Raw genomic sequence first — 21,393 nt, 5'->3', positions numbered from 1 at the left:
AAAATGGGTTCCCTCCATAACCACTATTAGGAATCAGTTTGAAGAGAGTTTCAAAGTACCAAAGCACTCGACCATTGAAGGACCGGTTGGCATAATACAGCCCAAATCCTGCTTCTTTCCTGTGCTTTCAAACAGCATCTAATTATATGAAGTATCTGAACTGTTCTATTTCCTGTGGGTTGCTATTTTTAAAAAAATTATAAAATTTCCTCAGCAGACCAACTCCAAAAGAAAAAGCAACTGAACTTTAATAAATGGACATAAATTTTATCAAACTTGACGCAAAAGTGGATACCAATCCTCTTGTTATAAATGTTTTACTTTGCCCCCTTCCAATTTTCTTATTTTCCCTTCCTCTATTGCATGTGTTAAACTCCTTCCATCGCTTCTCGGCCTTTTGGCTAAGATCAAGTGTAGTATGGATCGCCTGCACTTGGTTGAGGTCATTAGGTTACGCTGAGGCTTCATATGTTTCATATGAAGCAATTTTTAAAAGCGGCATCTCGGCCTTTTGGCTAAGATGCAAATGAGCTCAAGTCTTGGAGGAGGATCCTCCCCCTTCTCCAATCAGCTTGACTCATGTAGATCAGGCCCAGGACAGGGTGGTTTTGGTCTCCCGTCCTGTCTTGTCAGCCTGGATCTGAAATGTCTCAACTTGTTGAGACTCTGAATTGGATTTGATTTGATTGAATTGGAAAAGTATTTTTTTTTAAAATTTTTTTAATGTGTTAAACTCCTTCCGGGCATTCAATTCTATAGGCAGTGGTCACCTTTCAGCACCTTGCCTACAATGCCTTTCATGCGTGCATAATGAGGGCATGCAACAGCAGGCTATTTGACAGCGGCGGGGAGGCTTTACAAGGAGTCAGACCTGATCGTGCCCTCACCTGATGCAATGCCAGCAGGTAGACATCACCCCTACAATCTAGAAGCACAGGAGAATCCTCCCCTCCCTCAGCCAGGGGTGCTTCAGCCAGCTGTTAGGCATCTTTCACTGTTCCAGCCGACATCAACAAACTAAGCAAAACCTAGGGATCAAATCTGGAACCCCACCAGGATGTATCACTCACAGACCTCAGCTTAGGGCAATCCAGGAAGCACAAGTGCACAACTAAATGTGTCTCTTGTGAATACTAAAGACTATGGGAAACTGTGGAGTATGCACGTGCTCCGGTTTCCTCCCACAGTCCAAAGATCATAGAAATCATAGAAACCCTACAGTACAGAAAGAGGCCATTCGGCCCATCGAGTCTGCACCGACCACAATCCCACCCAGGCCCTACCCCCATATCCCTACATATTTTACCCACTAATCCCCCTAACCTACGCATCTCAGGACACTAAGGGGCAATTTTAGCATAGCCAATCAACCTAACCCGCACATCTTTGGACTGTGGGAGGAAACCGGAGCACCCGGAGGAAACCCACGCAGACACGAGGAGAATGTGCAAACTCCACACAGACAGTGACCCAAGCCGGGAATCGAACCCAGGTCCCTGGAGCTGTGAAGCAGCAGTGCTAACCACTGTGCTACCGTGCCGCCCCAATGTGCGGGTAAGGTGGGTTGGCCATGATAAATTGCCCCTTAGTGTCAGGGGGACTAGCTAGGCTAAATGTATGGGGTTATGGGGATAGGGCTTGGGTGGGATTGTGGTCGGTTCAGAGTCGATGGGCCGAATGGCCTCCTTCTGCACTGTAGAGATTCTATGAAACTGATTATGGAGGAATAGCCCAGCTGTGGCATGGAATTTCAGGCACTAGTGGTTATTATAAAACTCTACAAATTCTGGTGATGAAGTAGATAAAGGCAATTGAACGAATTCTAATATCCTCAAATTGTAAAAATGGAGCATGGAATGTTCCAATAATGTAACATTAGTCCTCAGAAGGGGGCGGCACAGTGGCACAATGGTTAGCACGGCCACCTCAAGCGCCAAGGACCCGGGTTCAATTCCGGCCTCGGGTGACTGTCTGTCTGTGTGAAGTTTGCATGTTCTCCTTGTGTCTGCGTGGGTTTCCTCCGGGTGCTCTAGTTTCCTTCCACCGTCCAAAGATGGGCAGGTTAGGCTGATTGATTGGCCATGCTAAATTGCCCCTTAGTGGGAGATTAGCAAGGTAAATATCTGGGATTATGGGGATAGGGCCTGGGTGGGATTGTTGTTGGTGCAGGCTCGATGGGCCAAATGGCCCCTTCAGCACTGTAGGGATTCAATGATTCTCAGGATTCGCTTGTACTCATTCATATTGTAATGTATTTAAACTATGCTAACAAAATGCCAGGAAATAAATTAACCTTTTGACTGGAATCACATATCTGCAGTTCAGTTATGCTGGGGCAAAGGTGACAACTAAAATGTATTTTTTTTAAGGTACTCTGACTTCAAATATTTTGCCATGTGTTCAGTTTTCCGAAATCAATCGGTGACCGACTTAGCTGCAAAAAGGTTTTCTTTTTAAAAAGGGAGCATTTTCCTTTGCCAGCTCAAGAGCTTAACAATGAATCTAAAATGAAACCGCTTCACTACCTTCAGCAAAATCTTTAGTTTCTGAGGGAAATCAAAAGCTATTTATGGTATTTTGCAATGTCCTGATTTTAATATGGCAAGTTTCACCTAATCCACGTCATAGGTTTTGGAGCATTTCCCTAATTAAGAGATTAATCCTAGTAATTACCTTCTGGGGAACGGTGCTGAAAAATAAGACATGAGCATGTTTAACTCCTTTTATGGGTTCAGTGGCTCAATGGCATTCACAAATCAGCTCTCCTCTATCCGTCGAACAGGCCCAGACTTGCTAAAGCATGAATCAGACGTGTCTTGCAGCCTGTCTGCTACTTGTGGTGCATTTCTTAAAATAGAGCTTTTAACTTGTGCCCTCTTTATTTAGGTTACTAAGGCATCAACATGTCCAGCAAAAGAGCAAAGGCAAAGACCGCAAAGAAGCGCCCTCAGCGTGCAACTTCCAATGTGTTCGCAATGTTTGATCAGTCTCAGATCCAGGAGTTCAAAGAGGCTTTCAACATGATAGACCAAAACCGTGATGGCTTCATTGACAAGGAAGATCTGCACGACATGTTGGCTTCTCTTGGTAAAGCCATAAAATGTCTACTAAAAATGTACAACACTTCCCATGGGAATTATGGCCCACATTTTTATTAGTCAACCTTTACATACAATAACTTTTTTTTTAAAAAAAAGAACCTTTATGTTCTCAAACTCCACATTCTGAGCATAAAGTATAACTAGTCATTCCAAATTCTCCTTGCACGTGTTTGTACAACACACCTTATCAAGAACTCAGTTGTATACATAGTGAAATTTAAAGGTCAAATATAGTTATTCTGGTGTGAGTCACAACCACTTCAATGAAATATAAAATATACAATTACATGATACAAATATATTTTTTTCCTCAAATGTTAATGTTTGGTTTTAAAGATAAAAAGACTGTTTTGCTACATTAAGCTGCATATTTTTCGCCATTAATACTGCAAAGCCTCTTAAGAATGACTCAGTCACTACATAATCAGCTACTCTCTACTGTACAGGACATTCTGTGAAACGATGTAGGCAGCTCACTTTCAACTTTGAACCCTTGTGAACAGGAAAAAACCCCACAGACGAGTACCTGGAAGGGATGATGAATGAAGCTCCTGGACCCATTAACTTCACCATGTTCCTGACCATGTTTGGTGAGAAACTAAACGGCACAGATCCAGAAGACGTCATTCGAAATGCTTTTGCTTGCTTTGATGAAGAAGGAACAGGTAAACAGCTTTTAATAAGAGGCAGTAATCTCCGGAATCTATCCTAAAAGCACAAAGAGAAAGACGCCCAGTGCTGCCAGCAGTTCTGACAGATTTGGATTAGCAAGCATCACTGGACTGACAGCGGATTGCACACAATTTGATTAATGTTCAGGTTGTATTTTAAGTCCATTCAGCTGTATAACATCTTACTCATATTGCATTATGACGTTATGACATTTGCTAGATTCACCACGTCTCAAGCTTAGCTGATACGAGAAATTGCTTAGGTTCCACAAAACCGTGACTATCAGAGTACAAAGAGAACAAAGAAAATTACAGCACAGGAACAGACCCTTCGGCCCTCCAAGCCTGCACCGACCATGCTGCCCGTCTGAATTGAAAACCCTCTACCCTTCCAGGGATCATATCCCTCTATTCCCATCCTATTCATGTATTTGTCCAGACGCCCCTTAAAAGTCGCTATCGTATCCGCTTCCACCACCTCCCCCGGCAGCGAGTTCCAGGCACCCACCACTCTGTTTAAAAAAAAACTTGCCTCGTACATCTCCTTTAATAATAACCCAGTAGGTTTAGGACTGACTGTCACTGCATTGAAAGCTACTGAGTTATTCACCCCAGTTCGAGGATACTCCAAATTAATTGCCTCCCTGAATTCTGCTACATCGTGTGGATATGATTCAGCAGCTATGTATGATTACAATGATGACTAAATGCTGGAAAGTTCCCACAAGATGCCCTTGATTTAATTAGCCCAATACAGAGAAAAGAGGGTGGGAGGTGCAGTTAAAGACTTGAGCACGGGAAAGTGCGTGACCAACCTACCATGCCCGCCTTCATTATGCTGGCAGTTATTGGGTAACCTCATGTCCCACATAGAAAGACAGGACATTTTATTAGCATATTTAAATTGGGCTGCCACAGTGCAATTGGGAGTCTGATATAAAATTCACTGCAGTCGCGAGTGTTTCTCATGGGTTGGGAAACACAACAATTAAATGAAAGTAGGAGCTGCATCTCCACAAGGTTATTGCATTTTCCAGCACTTCTTGAGCACCAGGAGCCCCATTTAACGACGTATGGTCACCTGCAACACTGTTCGTCAACCTCCTCCCTCCAGTACCTCATTTGCCCCATACCTCCAGACCTTATTGCAAACATTGCTCCGTTTTCAATTGCCAGCGACCATTCCCAAGAGTGAGTCCATCCACTGGCCTGGTTGTCAAGTTAGCTGGCTGCTAGATGAAATGGCAGAAGAAATGATAATAAAGTTTAATGCTTACTTATTAGTGTCGCAAGTAGGCTTGTATTAACACTGCAATGAAGTTACTGTGCAAATCCCCTAGTTGCCACACTCCGGTGCCTGTTCAGGTACACTGAGGGAGAATTTAGCACGCCTTTCGGACGGTGGGAGGAAACCCACACAGACACTGGGACACAGTGACGCAAACCAGGAATCGAACTCCGGTCCCTGGCGCTGTAAGGCAGCAGTGCTAACCCACTGTGTTCAGCAGGACCTTCACATCACTTTTCCACTCTCAGCTTCCAGACAAATATCAGATCCTTTTTATTTCCTGTTTGAGATGGAGTCGTACACCCTTTCCAGATGTTTAAAAATAATACCTTACTGGTTAAAAGGTTTGGAAGCTGTGTTTACTGTGGCAATGAACTGGCAATCAAGTAACTGATTTGTAGAGCTGCACAGTGGAGACACAGATTCTCTGAGAACCTATTGAATTAAACCTGCGATGTTACCGTAGATTAACTCAATATGGTATCCTTTGTGATTGAGTTATTTATTTAAGCCTCCTGAACTATGCTCCTAGATTCACAAATTACGTGCATTAACTGAATTGTTCAGAAAATGTGGAATTACTAATACACTGTTGCTTACCCTACTTCTAACACAAATGTATGACATGGGCTCCCTGGCCTCGAGAGAAAATCACCAAATTTCTATCTCTCCTACTCTCTGTTTTTAACCTACCACAGAAGTCATTATCTACTGACATTTTCTTCTTACTTGATAGCACACATCATCATTGGAAAGTTTATCTTAATATTTGCATGGGATTCTTTGGAGAGTGTTAACATATTTGGGAATCCGTATCAAAAGTAATTAAAGACTACAGCTGAATATAAATGCATAAAAAGATGCTATTTTGTGAAAGTGTTGCTATTGTCCAAATCATTCAGATTTTTCCCATTTAAAAATTCTAATGGTTTGGATATTATAAATTTAATTGTGGTGTATCCCCATTCATCCAATTTTTATTCTTACAGGGCATGTAGATGTTGCTGGCTAGGCCAGCATTTATTGTCAATCCCTAGTTGTCCTTGAGAAGGTGGTGATGAGTCATCTTCTTGAACCATTGCATTCCATATTGTGTAGGTACACCCACAATGCTGTCAGGAAGGAGGATCCCAGAATTTTGACCCAGTGACAGTGAAGGGACAGCGATATAGTTCCAAATCAGGATGGCTTGAGGCAGATGTGCAGGTGGTGGTGTTCCTTTGCATGTGCTGCCTTTGACCACCTAGATTATAGAGGTCATGGGTTTGGAAGGGGCTGTTGAAGGAGTCTTAGTGAGTTGCTGCAATGCATATTGTTGATTGTGCACATGGCTGCTATTGTGGTGGAGGGAATGAGTGATGAAAGTAGTGGATAGAGTGCCAATCAAACCCTTGTAGCTACAGTATTTATGTGGCTCGTCCAGTTCAGTTATTGATCAATGGTCACCCCCCCAGAAGTTAATAGTGGGTCATGCAGTGATGGTAATGCCATCAAAATTGAGGCATGATGGTTAGGTTCTTTTTTTGTTGGAGATGGCCATTTCCTGGCACTTCTGTGGCATGAGTGTCACTTGATATTCGTTGGCCCAAGTCTGGACATCGTCTAGTTCTTGCTACATTTGGACATGGATTCCTTCAGTATCTGAGGAGTTGCGAATGGTGCTCAACATTGTGCAGTCATCAGTGAACATCCCCAGTTCTGACCTTGTGATGGAAGGAACGTCATTGATGAAGCAGCTGAAGACATTTGAGCCTAAGACATTACCCTGAGGAACTCTTGTGGTGTTGGCCTGGGACTGAGATGACTGATTGCCAACAACCACAATCATCATCCTTTGTGCTAGTTATGACAGTGGAGTGTTTTCTCACTGATTCCCATTGACTCCAGATTTGCTTGGGTTCCTTAATGACACACTCAGTCAAATGCTGCCTTGATGTCAAGAGCTGTCACTCTCGCCTCACCTCTTCAACTGAGCTCTTTTTTCCATGTTTGGGCCAAAACTGTAATGAGATCAAGAGCTGAGTGGCCCTGGTGAAACCCAAACTGAGCGTCAATGAGCAAGTTATTGCTGAGTAAGTGATGCTTGATTGCACTATCGATGACACTTTCAATAACTTTACTAATGCTCAAAAGTAGACAGAATTGACCGGGTTGGATACATCCTGCTTTTTGTGGACAGGACATTCCTGGGAAATTTTCCACATTGCTGAGTAGATGCCAGTGTTGTAGCTGTATTGGAACAGCTTTAGTACTATTGCTGGAATGTTGTCAGGGCCCATAGCCTTTTCAGTATCCAGTGCCTTCAGTTAGTTCTTAATATCATGTGGAGTGAATTGAATTGGCTGAAGACAGGCGTCCATGATGCTGGGGACCTCATGGGGAGGCCGAGATGGATTATCCACTTGATGCTTCTGGCTGGAGATTGTTGCAACTGTCTTGTCTTTGGCACGGATGCGCTGGGCTCCCCCGTTATTAAGGATGGGGTTATTTGTGGAGCCTCCTCCTCCATTGGTTGTTTAATTGTCCATCAACATTCATGGTTGGACGTGGCAGGACTGCAGAACTGTGATCTGATTGTGGGATTGCTTAGCTCTGGCTATCGCATGCTGCTTCTGCTCTTTGGTATGCAAGTAGTCACAGCTTCACCAGCTTGACACTTCATTTTTAGGTATGCCTGGTGCTACTCCTGACTATCCCTCCTGCACGATCCATTGAACCAGGAATGATCCCTGAATTGATAGTAATGGTATAATGAGGGATATGTTGGGCCATGAGGTTACAGCTAGTGGTTGCATTCAATTCAACTCAACTCAATTCAATACTGGCACGGTAGCACAGTGGTTAGCACTGCTGCTTCACAGCTCCAGGGACCTGGGTTCGATTCCCGGCTCGGGTCACTGTCTGTGTGGAGTTTGCACATTCTCCTCATGTCTGCGTGGGTTTCCTCCGGGTGCTCCGGTTTCCTCCCACAGTCCAAAGATGTACGGGTTAGGTTGATTGGCCATGCTAAAATTGCCCCTCAGTGTCCTGAGATGCGTAGGTTAGTGGGATTAATAGGTAGGATCTGGGGATAGGGTCTGGGTGGGATTGTGGTCAGTGCAGACTCGATGGGCCGAATGGCCTCTTTCTGCACTGTAGGGTTTCTATGATTTCTTCTATGATGAATTATGCTGCTACTGATAGCATCTCATGAATGCCCAGCTTTGAGTTACTAGATCTGTTCAAAATCTATCCCATTTAGCAAGATAGTAGTGCCTCACAACACGATGGCGGGTATCCTCAGCATGAAGTCAGGACAATGGGCGGGATTTTACAGTCTTGCTCTGGCGAGACCGGAAATTCCCGCCCGATGTCAACGGAGATTTCCGTTGTCGGACCCTCGCCCGCACCGATTCCATGGCGGGCGAGGTGGTAGAGTTCCGACCTGTGTATCCACAAGGATTATACGGTTGATCCCAAATCCTGTGCTATTCAGCCTGTAATGTATTTCTACGTAAACAGGATTGAGTGAAAGCAGTACAGCCCCTTGTTTTCTGTGCAACTAAACATGCATCAGCTAGTTCTGCTGTTGCTTTGTTTTGTCTGTTGAGGTAACACTCAGTAGGAAGAAACATTGTACCAACAACCTGTGAATCACAGGAAAAAGTGAAGGGAGTAGTGCATTCATAAGCTCAGAACTATGGTCACATCATCAACCCTGAAAAGAGAGTGGTGTATTAACACAGTCGAGGAGTATAGGTTGCTCATCTGATAGGAGAAGGGAGTATTAATAAAGTTGTTTCAATTGAAATGAAATAAAGAACTTGCATTTATGTGGTGCCTATCACCACCTCATAACATCTCAAATCACTCTAAAGCCAAATAAATACTTCTTTTGAAGTGTGTTCACTTTTGTAATCCAATTTTTGCAGCGCATAACTCGAGTATCTCAAATTGATTGCACTATCAATGACACCTTCAATAACCTTACTGATGATCGAAAGTGGACTGAAGGGGGCGATAATTGGCCAGGTTGGATTTGTCCTGCTTTTTGTGGACAGGACATACCTGGGAAACTTCCACATTGCTGGGTTGGGGTGGCACAGTGGTTAGCACTGCTGCCTCACAGCGCCAGGGACCCATGTTCAATTCCTGATTTGGGTCACTGTCTGTTTGGAGTCTGCATGTTCTCCCCATGTCTGCGTGGGTTTCCTCCGGGTGCTCCAGATTCTTCCTCATAGCCCAAAAGACGTGCTGGTTAGGTGCATTGGCCATGCTAAGTTGCCCCTTAATGTCCCGGGATTTGTAGGTTAGAGGGATTACTGGGGTAAATATGTGGGGTTAGGGGATAGGGTCCAGTTGGGATTGTGGTTGGTGCAGACTCGATGGGCCGAATGGCCTCCTTCATGCACTGTAGGGATTCTATGAACTTCATTGCAGTGTTAATGTAAGCTTACTTGTGACAATAATAAATAAGTAGATACCAGTACCTCGAATCCAGCTACCTGAAAGCTGGCATTGTCCAAAAACTAGACATTTTTGTAGTGGAGAATGTTATTGTTTGAACCATTGCACACTGCTTTCTGCCTGCTAGGTAAATGCTTGCCCCGATGAATGCCCACAAAGAAAATAATAAATCGATGAGTAAAGCAATTTGAATAACCCGGCATTTTAGGAATGGTGCATTGGGTCAGGCACCGTGCAGGTTGAGTCCCAATCTGGATACGTTCTAGCTTAGATAAAACAACCAGGAATGTATCATTGCTTTTGATTCTCATTGGCAACATGCCCTCAAAATATAAGAAAGTCAGCCACAAACTGCTGACTGAAGGTTGCAGGAAAACTGGATGTGAACCATGTGAGGGAACCTATTGCATGGTAACAAAATGGATTACTTTAAGCAAAATGTTAGGTTGGACGTCCAAAATCCAGGAGCATCTAAAATCGGTCTCGGTCCCAAGGGTGCTGGATTTGGGGTATTGTGCTTTACATTGTAGACAGACCAATTTAGACAAAGCGGTATACACAATATGCCATTTTCATTTATTCTCAGGAAAATATATTTGCCCAGATAAATTATTAATTTGATTGCCGTCCCAATGATTCAGTGAGGTTATGAAGTGAACAGCTGAGACACGATCTGAAGTTTGATTTCCACTCTGCTGACTGACCTGATTTCTGCTAGAAAGGCAGTGAGGAAGTACAATTAGCCTGAATTAAGAAAAGGGAGAAATAGCTTGGTCCTGTTCGTATCTGGCATCATTTGAAGGAAAGGCAGCTTGTGGGCTGATGAGAGGAGAAAGTGAGGAGCAGATTGGAGCCTCAGCTATCATACGCTTCACAGCTGATTAATCTATTGACACGACAAAGAATCACACAAGAATAGGGTCATCTGAACAAGGTACCTGAAGAACTTTACTGCAGCGAGGAATCTATGAGGAAAGAACTGAAAACAGGAAAATTGGCCATGAGAAGGGAGGAAAATAACTTGTCCACCTGGAGCATTTTGTAGATCTCTCTCTCTCCTTCTTTCTAGTTGAGTGAGTAAAGCATGTCGAGAATCTAAACCTCTTTAAAATCCACGTCCTTGATTGTGTGACCTGAAGATTAACACATGCCTGCATTGCAGTAACCTGTTTGCTGAATTAGGCATGATCTAATGCTACGCCACAACACTCATTGAACTTTGAGGTTTTTTTAATTCTTTAATGGGAAGTGGGCATCACTGCCAAGGCTAGCATTTGTTATCCTTCCCTAATTGCCCTTGAATTGAATGGCTTGCTAGGCATTTTCAGAGGGTAGTTAAGGGTCATAGAATTATTGAATCCCTACAGTGGAGAAGGAGGCCATTCGACCCACCAAGTCTGCACCAGCTCTCTGATAGAGTATCTTAATATCTTATCCAGACCCTCTCCCCTGCCCTATCCCCGTAACCTCTCACACTCACCATCTAACCTACACATCTTGAACTAAGGGGCAATTTACCATGGCCAATCCACCTAATCTTTGGACTGTGCGAGGAAACCGGAGCACCCGGAGGAAACCCATGCAGACATTGGGGAGAATGCGCAAACTCCACACAGTCAGCCAAGCCTGTAATTGAACCCGGGTCCCTGGCGTTGTGAGGCAGCAGTGCTAACCACCGTGCCACCATGTCAACCATATTGCTGTGGATTTGGTGTTACAAGTGGGCCTGACCAGATTTCCTTCTGTAAAGGGCACCAGTGAACCTGGGCTTTTCTTATTATTGTTAGTTTCTTGGTCACAATTCCTGAGACTAGCTTTCAACTCCTGATTTTGTTAATTGAATTCAAATTCCACCAACTGCCATGTGATACCTAGTGGTATTATCATTAGACTATTAATCCAGAAACTCAGCTAATGTTCTGGGACCTGGGTTCAAATCCCGCCACGGCAGATGGTGGAATTTGAATTCAATAAAAAAAAAATCTGAAATTAAGAATATACTGATGACCGTGAAACCATTGCCGATTGATGGAAAAACCCATCTGGTCCACCAATGTCCTTTAGGGAAGAAAATCTGCTGTCCTTACCTGGTCTGGCCTACATGTGACTCCAGAGCCACAGCAATGTGGTTGGCTCTCAACTGCCCTTGGGCAACTAGGGATGGGCAAAAAATTCTATCTCCTGATAGAAGTCTACAAGATTATGAGAGGCATGGACAGAGTGGATGGTCAGAAGCTTTTTCCCAGAGTCAATTACTGGGGGGCACAGGTTTAAGGTGCGAGGGACAAGGTTTAAAGGAGATGTACGAGGCAGATTTTTTACATAGAGGGTGGTGGGTGCCTGGAACTCGTTGCCGGGGGAAGGAGTGAAAGCGGATACAATAGTGACTTTTAAGGGGCGTCTTGACAAATACAAGAATAGGATGGGAATGGAGGGATATAGTCCCCGGAAGGATAAGGGGTTTTAGTTAAGACGGGCAGCATGGTCGGTGCAGGCTTGGATGGCCGAAGGGCCTGTTCCTGTGCTGCAATTTTCTTTGTTCTTAGCTGCTGACCAGCCAGCGATGCCCATGTCCCACGAATGGATAAAAAAAAATATCCCAGAGCATTAGGCTTGATCTCTGGATGACTTGGTGACAATAGCACTAGACCACCATCCCTCCCGTTCCCACCACCACCATCCCCCGGCCCCCCCACGCTTTTTCACATGAAGCAAACAAAATAGTTTTCTGTAATTAAGAATATTGTGACATCCAAAAGTTGAACAAAAAAATGAAACTGCAATATATAAACAAGTTCAATTTCCTGTAGGCTTCATTCATGAGGACCACCTCCGAGAGCTGCTGACCACTATGGGAGACAGGTTCACAGATGAGGAAGTTGATGAACTTTTCCGGGAAGCACCGATTGACAAGAAAAGCAACTTCAACTATGTGGAATTCACCCGCATTCTGAAGCATGGCGCCAAGGATAAGGACGATTAAAATGATGTATTGTATCTGCTTTTAATTTCACGACACTTCACTTGCAGCGCACACCGTTCGCCACTGATGCGATTCATTTACTCTTAGCAGCAACTTTTGTCTCCCAGATGTTTTGTATGATGTTTTAAGGCTAGTATCACTTTGTATGAATGTTGGAAAATGTGGCCATTCAAATAGGATGAAAACAACCCAAAAAGATGATGAGCATTCCATTCACTTTTATATATACATTGCATTGAAATTGATTGCGATAATAATGGATACTCCTGCAAAGGAACAGAGGAAAAAATGCTAGAAGTAAATCTTTTATCGTGAAAAGCAGGAACAAGAGAATAACTGTATCTACAGCAGGATTTGGTACTTAGGTTTTATATGGACTTTGTACTTTTTCTGAATACTATGTGACTTAAATAAAGGCCCCAGTACACTTGAGGTGGCTCTGTATTCTGTAATTTCACAATGGGGTGGTTATGTTTGGATCCATTTAATTATCATTTTGTTATGGTGTTGCCCATATCTAATATTTGCTGGGACCTTGAGTTATTTGGGTCTTCCCACATTCCCCTGAATAGCTGGCCTCAAAACCAGAAGCAGAATCATATTAAAAAACAGACAAGTGTTATGAACAGGAGAGAGACAGGCAAACAGTACATCTTTCTTCTCACCAGCTGTCCGTTAACAGAAGGTACTTTGAATTATCCTTTGAAGTAGGCGTATTGTGTGATCCAATTTACTAATAACTCACAGCAAACTTGTGTTAGTATTAGCTCAGAAGTTTAGTTTATTTCACATTCAAAACCCAGCGGAGAAGTATTCGTAACTTCCCATTCTACTACACAAACACACACACACACACACACACACACACACAGAGTAAAATGGGCGGGGGGGCGGGTGCAATAGGGAAAAAAGGTTTCACTATGGATAGTAACAGTACAAGAACTACAGAAATGAAATTACTTCACAAGATTTCCAAAGTCCAGAGGGTGTTTCTTTCGCGGTAGAGTTCAGTACCACTGTGGGGTGGATGCTGGGATAGTGAGTAAATTTAAGGAGGAGTTAGACAGATTTTTAATTGGTAATGGGTTGAAGGGTTATGGGGAGAAGGCAAGAAAATGGGGATGAGGAGCATATCAGCCATGATCGAGTGGCGGAGCGGATTCGATGGGCCGATTGGCCTAAATCTGCTCCTATGTTTATGAACCACTTGAGTTTCTGATTGAAGATGATAACATGAAAATCCTTGAAATGAATGATGGCTTTCTATGCATAGACAGTTTGGCAGGCACTGATCAGAGATGCTTAAATTCACCAAGTTTTGTGGAGTTGAGAGATGGTAACCGACTGCTTGCTCAGCCTGGTGGCTAGAATCCTTTAAAGTTTATGTTAAACCTGTGCCTATGAGGCCAAAAATATTGGGCGGAATTTTCCCGTCCCACCCACCATTGAAATTGTCGCGGGCCGGACACGGACCATGCCAAGGTCCGTTGACCTTGGGAGAGATTTTCCGGCTTTGGGACGAGCGCGACCGGAAAATCCCACCACAATGTCAAAACTGTCCTGAGGGCCAGAGGCTTGGGTCATGTGACTCTCGTACTCAAAATGTGCCCCTCCCCCATGAAAATGAGAATTTCTGTGCTGAGGCGGCGGGGGGAGGGGCAGGACTTACAATGTTCAGCCACATCCACCATTCTCGCCATGATGGAGAGGCTTGTTGTGATGATTTTTGTTTTATTCATTCATGGGATGGGGGCGTTGCTGGCTAGACCAGCATTTATTGCCCATCCTGGAGGGCAGTTAAGAGTCAACCACATTGCTGTGGGTCTAGAGTCACTTGTAGACCAGAAGATGGTAAAGATGGCAGATGCCCTTTCCTAAGGATGACACAGTGGTGCAGTGATTAGCATCACTGCCTCACAGCTCCAGGAACCTGGGTTCGATTCCCGGCTTGGGTCACTGTCTGTGTGGAGTTTTGCACGTTCTCCTCGTGTCTGCGCGAGTTTCCTTCGGGTGCTCTGGTTCCTCCCACAGTCCAAAGACGTGCGGGTTAGGTGCATTGGCCACACTAAATTACCCCTTAGTGTCCTGGGATGCGTAGGTTAGAAGGATTAGCAGGGCAAATACGGGGATTGGGCCTAGGTGGGATTGTTATTGGTGCAGACCCGATGGGCCGAATGGCCTCCTTCTATGGTTCTATGAAGAACATTAATGAACTAGATGGATAGGTGGGGCATGTGGATTATGTTGGGGTGACGGCTAGATGACTTATCTCATTTTAATTTATTTTAAACAATTTAAAGTGCCGGACCACAAAGGCAGGCCTACCATCTACCCAGCCTCTGCACTCAGCAGCCTTTAGAATCCTTCTGGGGGAACGGACCCAACTTCCAATCCAGGGATCCCACAGGAACAAAAATCCCACGACTGTCGGTAGCCATTTTTAAAGGTTGGGTTTGCAGAGCCAGTGGCTGCTTCCCCAATCCCCCTCATACAAGCTCGGTGCAAATACAGTGTGCTGCATCTATGCACATCATGGAAATAATAATGTGCTTATCACCAAGACAATTTAAAAAATGGAATACTGTAGAATATCACCAGGATAATCAGTACAGCAGAGTATAATACCCTGATTTAACCTGGGGTTGGAATCATGCTGTTGAAGGACGAGGAAAATGGCAAACACCATGACAGCATGAGGCCCAGGTGATTTTTAACTCAGAGGCTCCACCTGCTCAACCTCACTTGTTACCACTGTCTGTCTGTCTGTGTGGAGTTTTGCACGTTCTCCTCGTGTCTGCGCGGGTTTCCTTCGGGTGCTCTGGTTTCCTCCCACAGTCCAAAGACGTGCGGGTTAGGTGCATTGGCCATACTAAATTACCCCTTAGTGTCCTGGGATGCGTAGGTTAGAAGGATTAGCAAAGCAAATACGGGGATTGTTTGGAGTTGTTTGGGCCAACACTCATTTGCTACCAAATAAACCTGTTGGACTTTAACCTGGTGTTGTGAGACTTCTTACTGTGCTTACCCCAGTCCAACACCGGCATCTCCACATCATGACAACCTCACTTGGGCAGCCAACAGCAAAAGGGAAGAGGCTTCCAGCTCAGACCGAAGACGCTGTTGCCAGTACCCGTGTAAGTTGCGTGGAGGGAGTTTCGGAAGGGTCTAGTGTTCGAGATGGAGGGGGCAGCCTGTGGTAGGGAGACTTAACGTTTCCTTGTAAGTCCTCTGGAGAGGCCTCCTCTTCTCTCGCCCCCACAAGATAAGTTAAATAATAAGTTGAAAAGCCTCTTCTAAATCCCAGCCCTTCTTTTCAGAAAACATACAATGACTTCCTCACTTATGACGCTGGTTAAAATAGTCTTCGTATCTCGATGATGCCACTGGGGCTCAATGAGAATACTTAAAAAATGCCCCCTACTGTCCAGCGATGTGCAGCATAGCCAATCCACCTAACCTACACATCATGAGACACTAGGGGGCAATTTAGCATAGCCAATCCACCTAACCTGCACATCTTTGCACTGTTGGGAGGAAACCGGAGCACCCACAGGAAATCCACGCAGACACAGGGAGAGTTATAAGGAGAGGCTGGATAGACTGGGACTTTTTTCCCTGGAACATAGGAGGCTTAGGGGTGATCTTATAGAGGTCTATAAAATAATGAGGGGCATAGATAAGGTAGATAGATCGTCAACATCTTTTCCCAAAGGTAGGGAAGTTTAAAACTAGAGGGCATAGGTTTAAGGTGAGAGGGGAGAGATACAAAAGGGTCCAGAGGGGCAGTTTTTTCACACAGAGGATGGTGTCTGGAATGAGCTGTCAGAGGTAGTAGTAGAGGCGGGTACAATTTTGTCTTTTAAAAAGCATTTAGACAGTTACATGGGTAAGATGGGTATAGAGGGATATGGGCCAAATGCGGGCAATACTACTTGCCAACCCAGTTTCTGCCAACTTGGAAGGATTAAAATGATTGCAGTCAAGCCAGATTAATGTTGGGTCTTTATTATACACTGGTATAAACTTCAATTGCAGCTTCATATTCCTGTCCTTATCCACCTACTCCTAAAAGAATAGGCATGCATTTGAGAAAGTTGATTGAAATCAGGATGTGAATGTACAGTTATGAGGATTAGTGTCCAGGGGTAATGTATAAGGGACTACCTCGGAATTAAACGAAGTACTAAACTGGAGAGATGTGCTGAACCTACAACACTGCTGCAAGGTAGGTCAGGCCAGTTTTCTTACTGACAGTTTCTTTAAATTCTTTAATATACCTTTACTGAATAATGCACCGGGTGAAACAGTGGATATAAATGCATTAAAGGGAGTTCAAAATGCAGTCGGATATTAGGCTGAGTAAATTGAAATTACAATGCTGGAAGAACAAGTTTAATGTCTAAATGGCCCATCTTATCCTTGACCTGGAGTTCAGCTGATAGCTTTCAGTTTGGAGACGTTACACAAGATGGCCTTTATTCTTTGTTGTAAGCTATGTGTGCACATCAATAAACAACGTGTGTTCGTAATAATAAAAAGTTGTTTCATGTTATTTTTGCAGAGTTTTAAATGTTCTCTGTGCTGCACAGAAAACCCTTGTTCTTGTAATTCTTTGGTTGTTCACCCAATAGTCAATCGGTTGAAAAAGTCACAAATGTCTATCCCTTTATAAAGCTGCTTTCAAACCGGTGCCATTTTAATTTCAACTTTGATTCCAGGAGCCAATGTCCATCATTAATGATGCTAAATCTGGCTCTTGTATAGCCCAGCAGACTCAACGGGGGATAAGTGAAACAGGTACTGCCTCCTTTATTTTGGCTGTACACAGCTAGCTAAGACACAACAATGAGGATTGCGATGGGTGTGCACCTTTCTGATTGCGCACTGCTCACTTTCTATCCTGGGAAAGTGATTTGTAGGCACATGCCTAACCACCATGGGCAGCATGTACATTAGTGAGTCAGGGTGCAATGCTGATTTGAAGCCATCACTACCATTTTATAACTTCATATTCTAACTGTCATAATCTTCCTTGCACAACTGAGCTCAGATTGGGGTGGCACGGTGGTTAGCACTGCTGCCTCACAGCGCCAGAGACCCAGGTTCAATTCCAGCTTGGGTCACTGTCTGTGTGGAGTTTGCACGCTCTCCCCGTGTCTGCGTGGGTTTCCTCCGGGTGCTCTGCTTTCCTCCCACACTCTAAAAGACTTGCTGGTTAGGTCCATTGGACATGCTAAATTCTCCCTCAGTGTATCCAAAAAGGCACCGGAGTGTAACAAGTAAGGGATTTTCAGAGTAACTTCATTGCAGAGTTAATGTAAGCCTACTTGTGACACTAATAAATAAACAAAACTAAAATGTTAAATGGCATAAACGCCACCACTCCAACCAGTGCTATTTAAAGAGACCATAACGTACTTACAAGTTAGTTACTCTATTTCTTTTAACCGCTGGTGCAATTGTACATGTATTTCAAGGACCAACATTAGTACTCTACATGAAGCAATTGAGCTGGGAAGTACTTTGGGTGTCAGTTAGCATATTGTTGCTTCCAAATGGGTGGCACAGTGGTTAGCACTGCTGCCTCACAGCGCCAGGGACCCGGGTTCGATTCCTGGCTTGGTTCACTGTCTGTGTGGAGTTTGCGTGTTCTCCCTGTGTCTGCATGGGTTTCTTCCGGGTGCTCCAGTTTCCTCCCACAGTCCAAAGATGTGCGGGTTAGGTGGATTGGCCATGCTAAATTTCCCCTTAGTGTGAGGGGGTCTAGCTAAGGTAAATGCATGGGATTACGGGGAATGGGGCCTGGGTGGGATTGTGGTCGGTGCTGACTCGATGGGCCGACTGGCCTCCTTCTGCACTGTAGGTATCTATGATTCTCTGAAACATAGGTGGCCCTAGTGGGGATTTTCCTTTGGGGATTGAACATTACTGGGAAAAAGAAAAGACCAACCATTGCCTCCCAAATGGTGCAGGTTGCTTTTGACTTTTTAAAAATTCATTCATGGGACATGGGTGTCGCTGGCTGACCAGCATTTATTGCCTATCCCTACTTGCCCTTGAACTGAGTGGCTTGCTGGGCCATTTCAGAGAGCAAGGTAAGAGTCAACCACATTACCGTGGCTCTGGAGTCACATATAGGCCAGACCAGGTAAGGATGGCAGATAAAGGACATTAGTGAACCAGATGGGTTTTTTCAACAATCATCAGTGGTTTCATGGTCATCAGTAGATTCTTAATACCAGATATTTTTATTCAATTCAAATTCCACCATCTGCTGTGGCGGGATTCAAACCCAAGTCCCCAGGGACTGTGCACACACTGTCCTGCATGGTCTTCATCTAAACTGGGCCATATCCATCAACAGAAAGAGGTTTCACTCCTTCAAAGCAGCTGTCTGTGTTCACACACCATTCTAAAGTGTGTGGCATCGCAGGCTCAGAGCTGGTGGCTACAAGTGTAAGATCGAGTAATGGTGTCTCTTCACCATCGCTGTCGTCTGTGACTGGAGAAGTTCCAATCCTTGAGTGTTTGAAATTAAAAAGGGACAAGGATTGGGTTGTGGTGAGGAGAGAGAAGAAAGTACATGCTCACACCATTTGTAGCTTATGATTCAGAAGATAGTGTAGGGGGGGAGGGGGGAGGGGAGGAGAAGAGGGAAGTGAAGAAGAGGAGGATTAGGTATGCAGAGTCCAACAACTCAAACTTGTACAGTGCCATTGATGAAATAAAACATCACAAGGCTCCGCACAGGAACGGCATCAAACAAAACTTGACATCATGTCACAAAACGAGCTGTTAGGGCGAGTGAACAAAATGTTGGTCAAGGGGGTGGTTTTAAGGGAAGTCTTAACAGACATTGAGTGGTGGAGAGAGGAAACTCCAGAGTTTTTAAGGCCCTCACAGCCGAAACTACGGCCACCAATATTGGAGCAAATAAAACCAATAATGAAGCAAATAAAATCAAGGATGCCTAAGGGGCAAGAAATAGAGGAAAGCATAGATCTCGGGTGGTTGTGGGGCTGGAAGAGAGTACAGAAATAGTGAGGGTGAAGCCAGGGGGAGATTTGAAAACAAGGAAGAGAATTTTAAAATGGCACATTTCTTAACTGGGAGTCAATTTTGATCAACTTAGTACTGGCATGATGGGAGTTAGGACACAGGCAAGAGTTTGGCAGGAGTTCAAGATTACAGATGCTCCTAAATTATGCTTCCAGCACTGCAATGGCCATGGCCAGCATGGTCTCCTCCATGGGGTTAAAGCATGCAGGTGCACTTGTCCTCTAGTCTCTTGTTGCTGCCTCCTGTTATACACTACATTATTCAGCAAAAGACAGAGTCAAGTGTGACTGTGGGTAATGTGGCTGTGATGATTGAATAGTTGCCATGTGAATTATGAGTTATGGATACGAGGCCTGCAACTGTGCTAAGTGTGTAAGGGTGAGGAAAACCATGTGAGTTGAATGGGTATGTACTGATTGATAGAAATTGTTGATAGGCTGGTGATGAGGGCAAAGTGAATTGATAAGGTCAATGGTGCAGTTGGCAGGATATGCCCTTTGAGAATAGTACTCACAGACCTTAATAACTTGTGTCATATCATTAATGTTCTTCCTGTATTGTATCCATGATCTTGGAGGTACACTCCCGGCATTGTCCTCCACAATTTGTTCCTGCTGCCTTCTGAGCACATGTCTCAAGCCATGGGTGTCATTCCTTCTTCTCTCCGGAGTGTGTATTAGCAAAAAACCTCGGTGCACTCTCTCTGGCAAATTCAGATTAACCTTGACTGAAAGTTTTCGAGATCCATTCACTTCCTGACGCCACTTAGAGCAGCCACAATTGGCCTTCACTTTGAGGGACAGACTACCTTTAAATAACTCCGACCAGAAGGAGATAATGGCCGCCCGGTTAAATTGTGCAGCCAATGGAAAGCTCGGTAGCATTGGCCACACACAGCAATCATGGGAATCAGCAGGCAGCATGGATTTCACATGCTGCTTGCAGTGTGTTGATTGGTTGCAGATTAATTGCAGGCTGCCATTCCCCCACCTCTTTTTGGCTGATTCAATTCTACTCCCATAGGCACAAATTTTTTTTTAAGGATCTGCAAATCCGCGGTTGAGATGTGCCAGCCACATGTTGTAGAGTCGAAGACGAGAAAGTTGCCTCACTGCTGCAAGTTTCCTGGAGTCCAAATTAAACAGTCAGCGTACAAGAAGCTTTGGAACAACCACGTTTACAGCTCCAGCTCAATATAAGACAGCGATGAGATGAGGGGAAATTTTCCCTCTACAAGGGTTGTGCGGCTTTGGAACTCTTCCTTAAAAAGGCAGTGGAAGGCAGAGTCTTCGAATGTTTTTAAGGCAGAGGGAGATAGATTCTTGATAAGCAAGGAGGTGAAAGATTATTGGAAGTAGGCAAGAATGTGGATTTAAGGTTACTATCAGATCAGCCATGATCTTATTGAATGGCAGAACAGGCTCAAGACTCCAATTGGCCTATTCCTACTCCTAATTCGTATGCCTGTATAATCCTGCAGGATCTATCAAGTGCTCTTGTCCGACAGAACAAATATGTTATTCCATTTATCAGATGAGTTATAAGGAGAGGCTGGCTAGACTGGGACTTTTTTCCCTGGAGCATAGGAGACTTAGGGGTGATCTGATAGAGGTCTATAAAATAATGAGGGGCATAGATAAGGTAGATAGTTAATATCTTTTCCCAAAGGTAGGGGAGTCTAAAACTAGATGGCATAGGTTTAAGGTGAGAGGGGAGAGATACAAAAGGGTCCCGAGGGCAATTCTTTTCACACAGAGGGTGATGAGTGTCTGGAACAAACTGCCAGAGGTAGTAGTAGAGGTGGGTACAATTTTGTCTTTTAAAAAGCATTTGGACAGTTACATG

The 21,393-nt window shown here is 44.3% G+C and overlaps 1 protein-coding gene and 1 pseudogene across 3 annotated transcripts in view; both read left to right on the top strand.

Moving 5' to 3' along the window:
• LOC144508582 (myosin regulatory light polypeptide 9) overlaps positions 1-12,921 on the top strand; it is a 28,787-nt gene extending 15,866 nt beyond the window's left edge. For all 3 annotated transcript variants that reach the window (XM_078236690.1, XM_078236692.1, XM_078236691.1), the window contains exons 2-4: positions 2,887-3,087; positions 3,605-3,766; positions 12,317-12,921. In XM_078236690.1, the coding sequence (XP_078092816.1) occupies positions 2,904-3,087; positions 3,605-3,766; positions 12,317-12,489 (519 nt within the window). In that variant the 5' untranslated portion in view covers positions 2,887-2,903 and the 3' untranslated portion in view covers positions 12,490-12,921. The remainder of the gene's footprint in view (positions 1-2,886; positions 3,088-3,604; positions 3,767-12,316) is intronic.
• Positions 382-561, top strand: LOC144508828 (U2 spliceosomal RNA; annotated as a pseudogene).
• Positions 12,922-21,393: the final 8,472 nt, after the last annotated feature.

This window comes from Mustelus asterias, chromosome 20, assembly GCF_964213995.1.
Source record: "Mustelus asterias chromosome 20, sMusAst1.hap1.1, whole genome shotgun sequence".
Classification (NCBI taxonomy): domain Eukaryota; kingdom Metazoa; phylum Chordata; class Chondrichthyes; order Carcharhiniformes; family Triakidae; genus Mustelus; species Mustelus asterias.
This window is presented reverse-complemented; position numbering and strand designations above follow the sequence as displayed.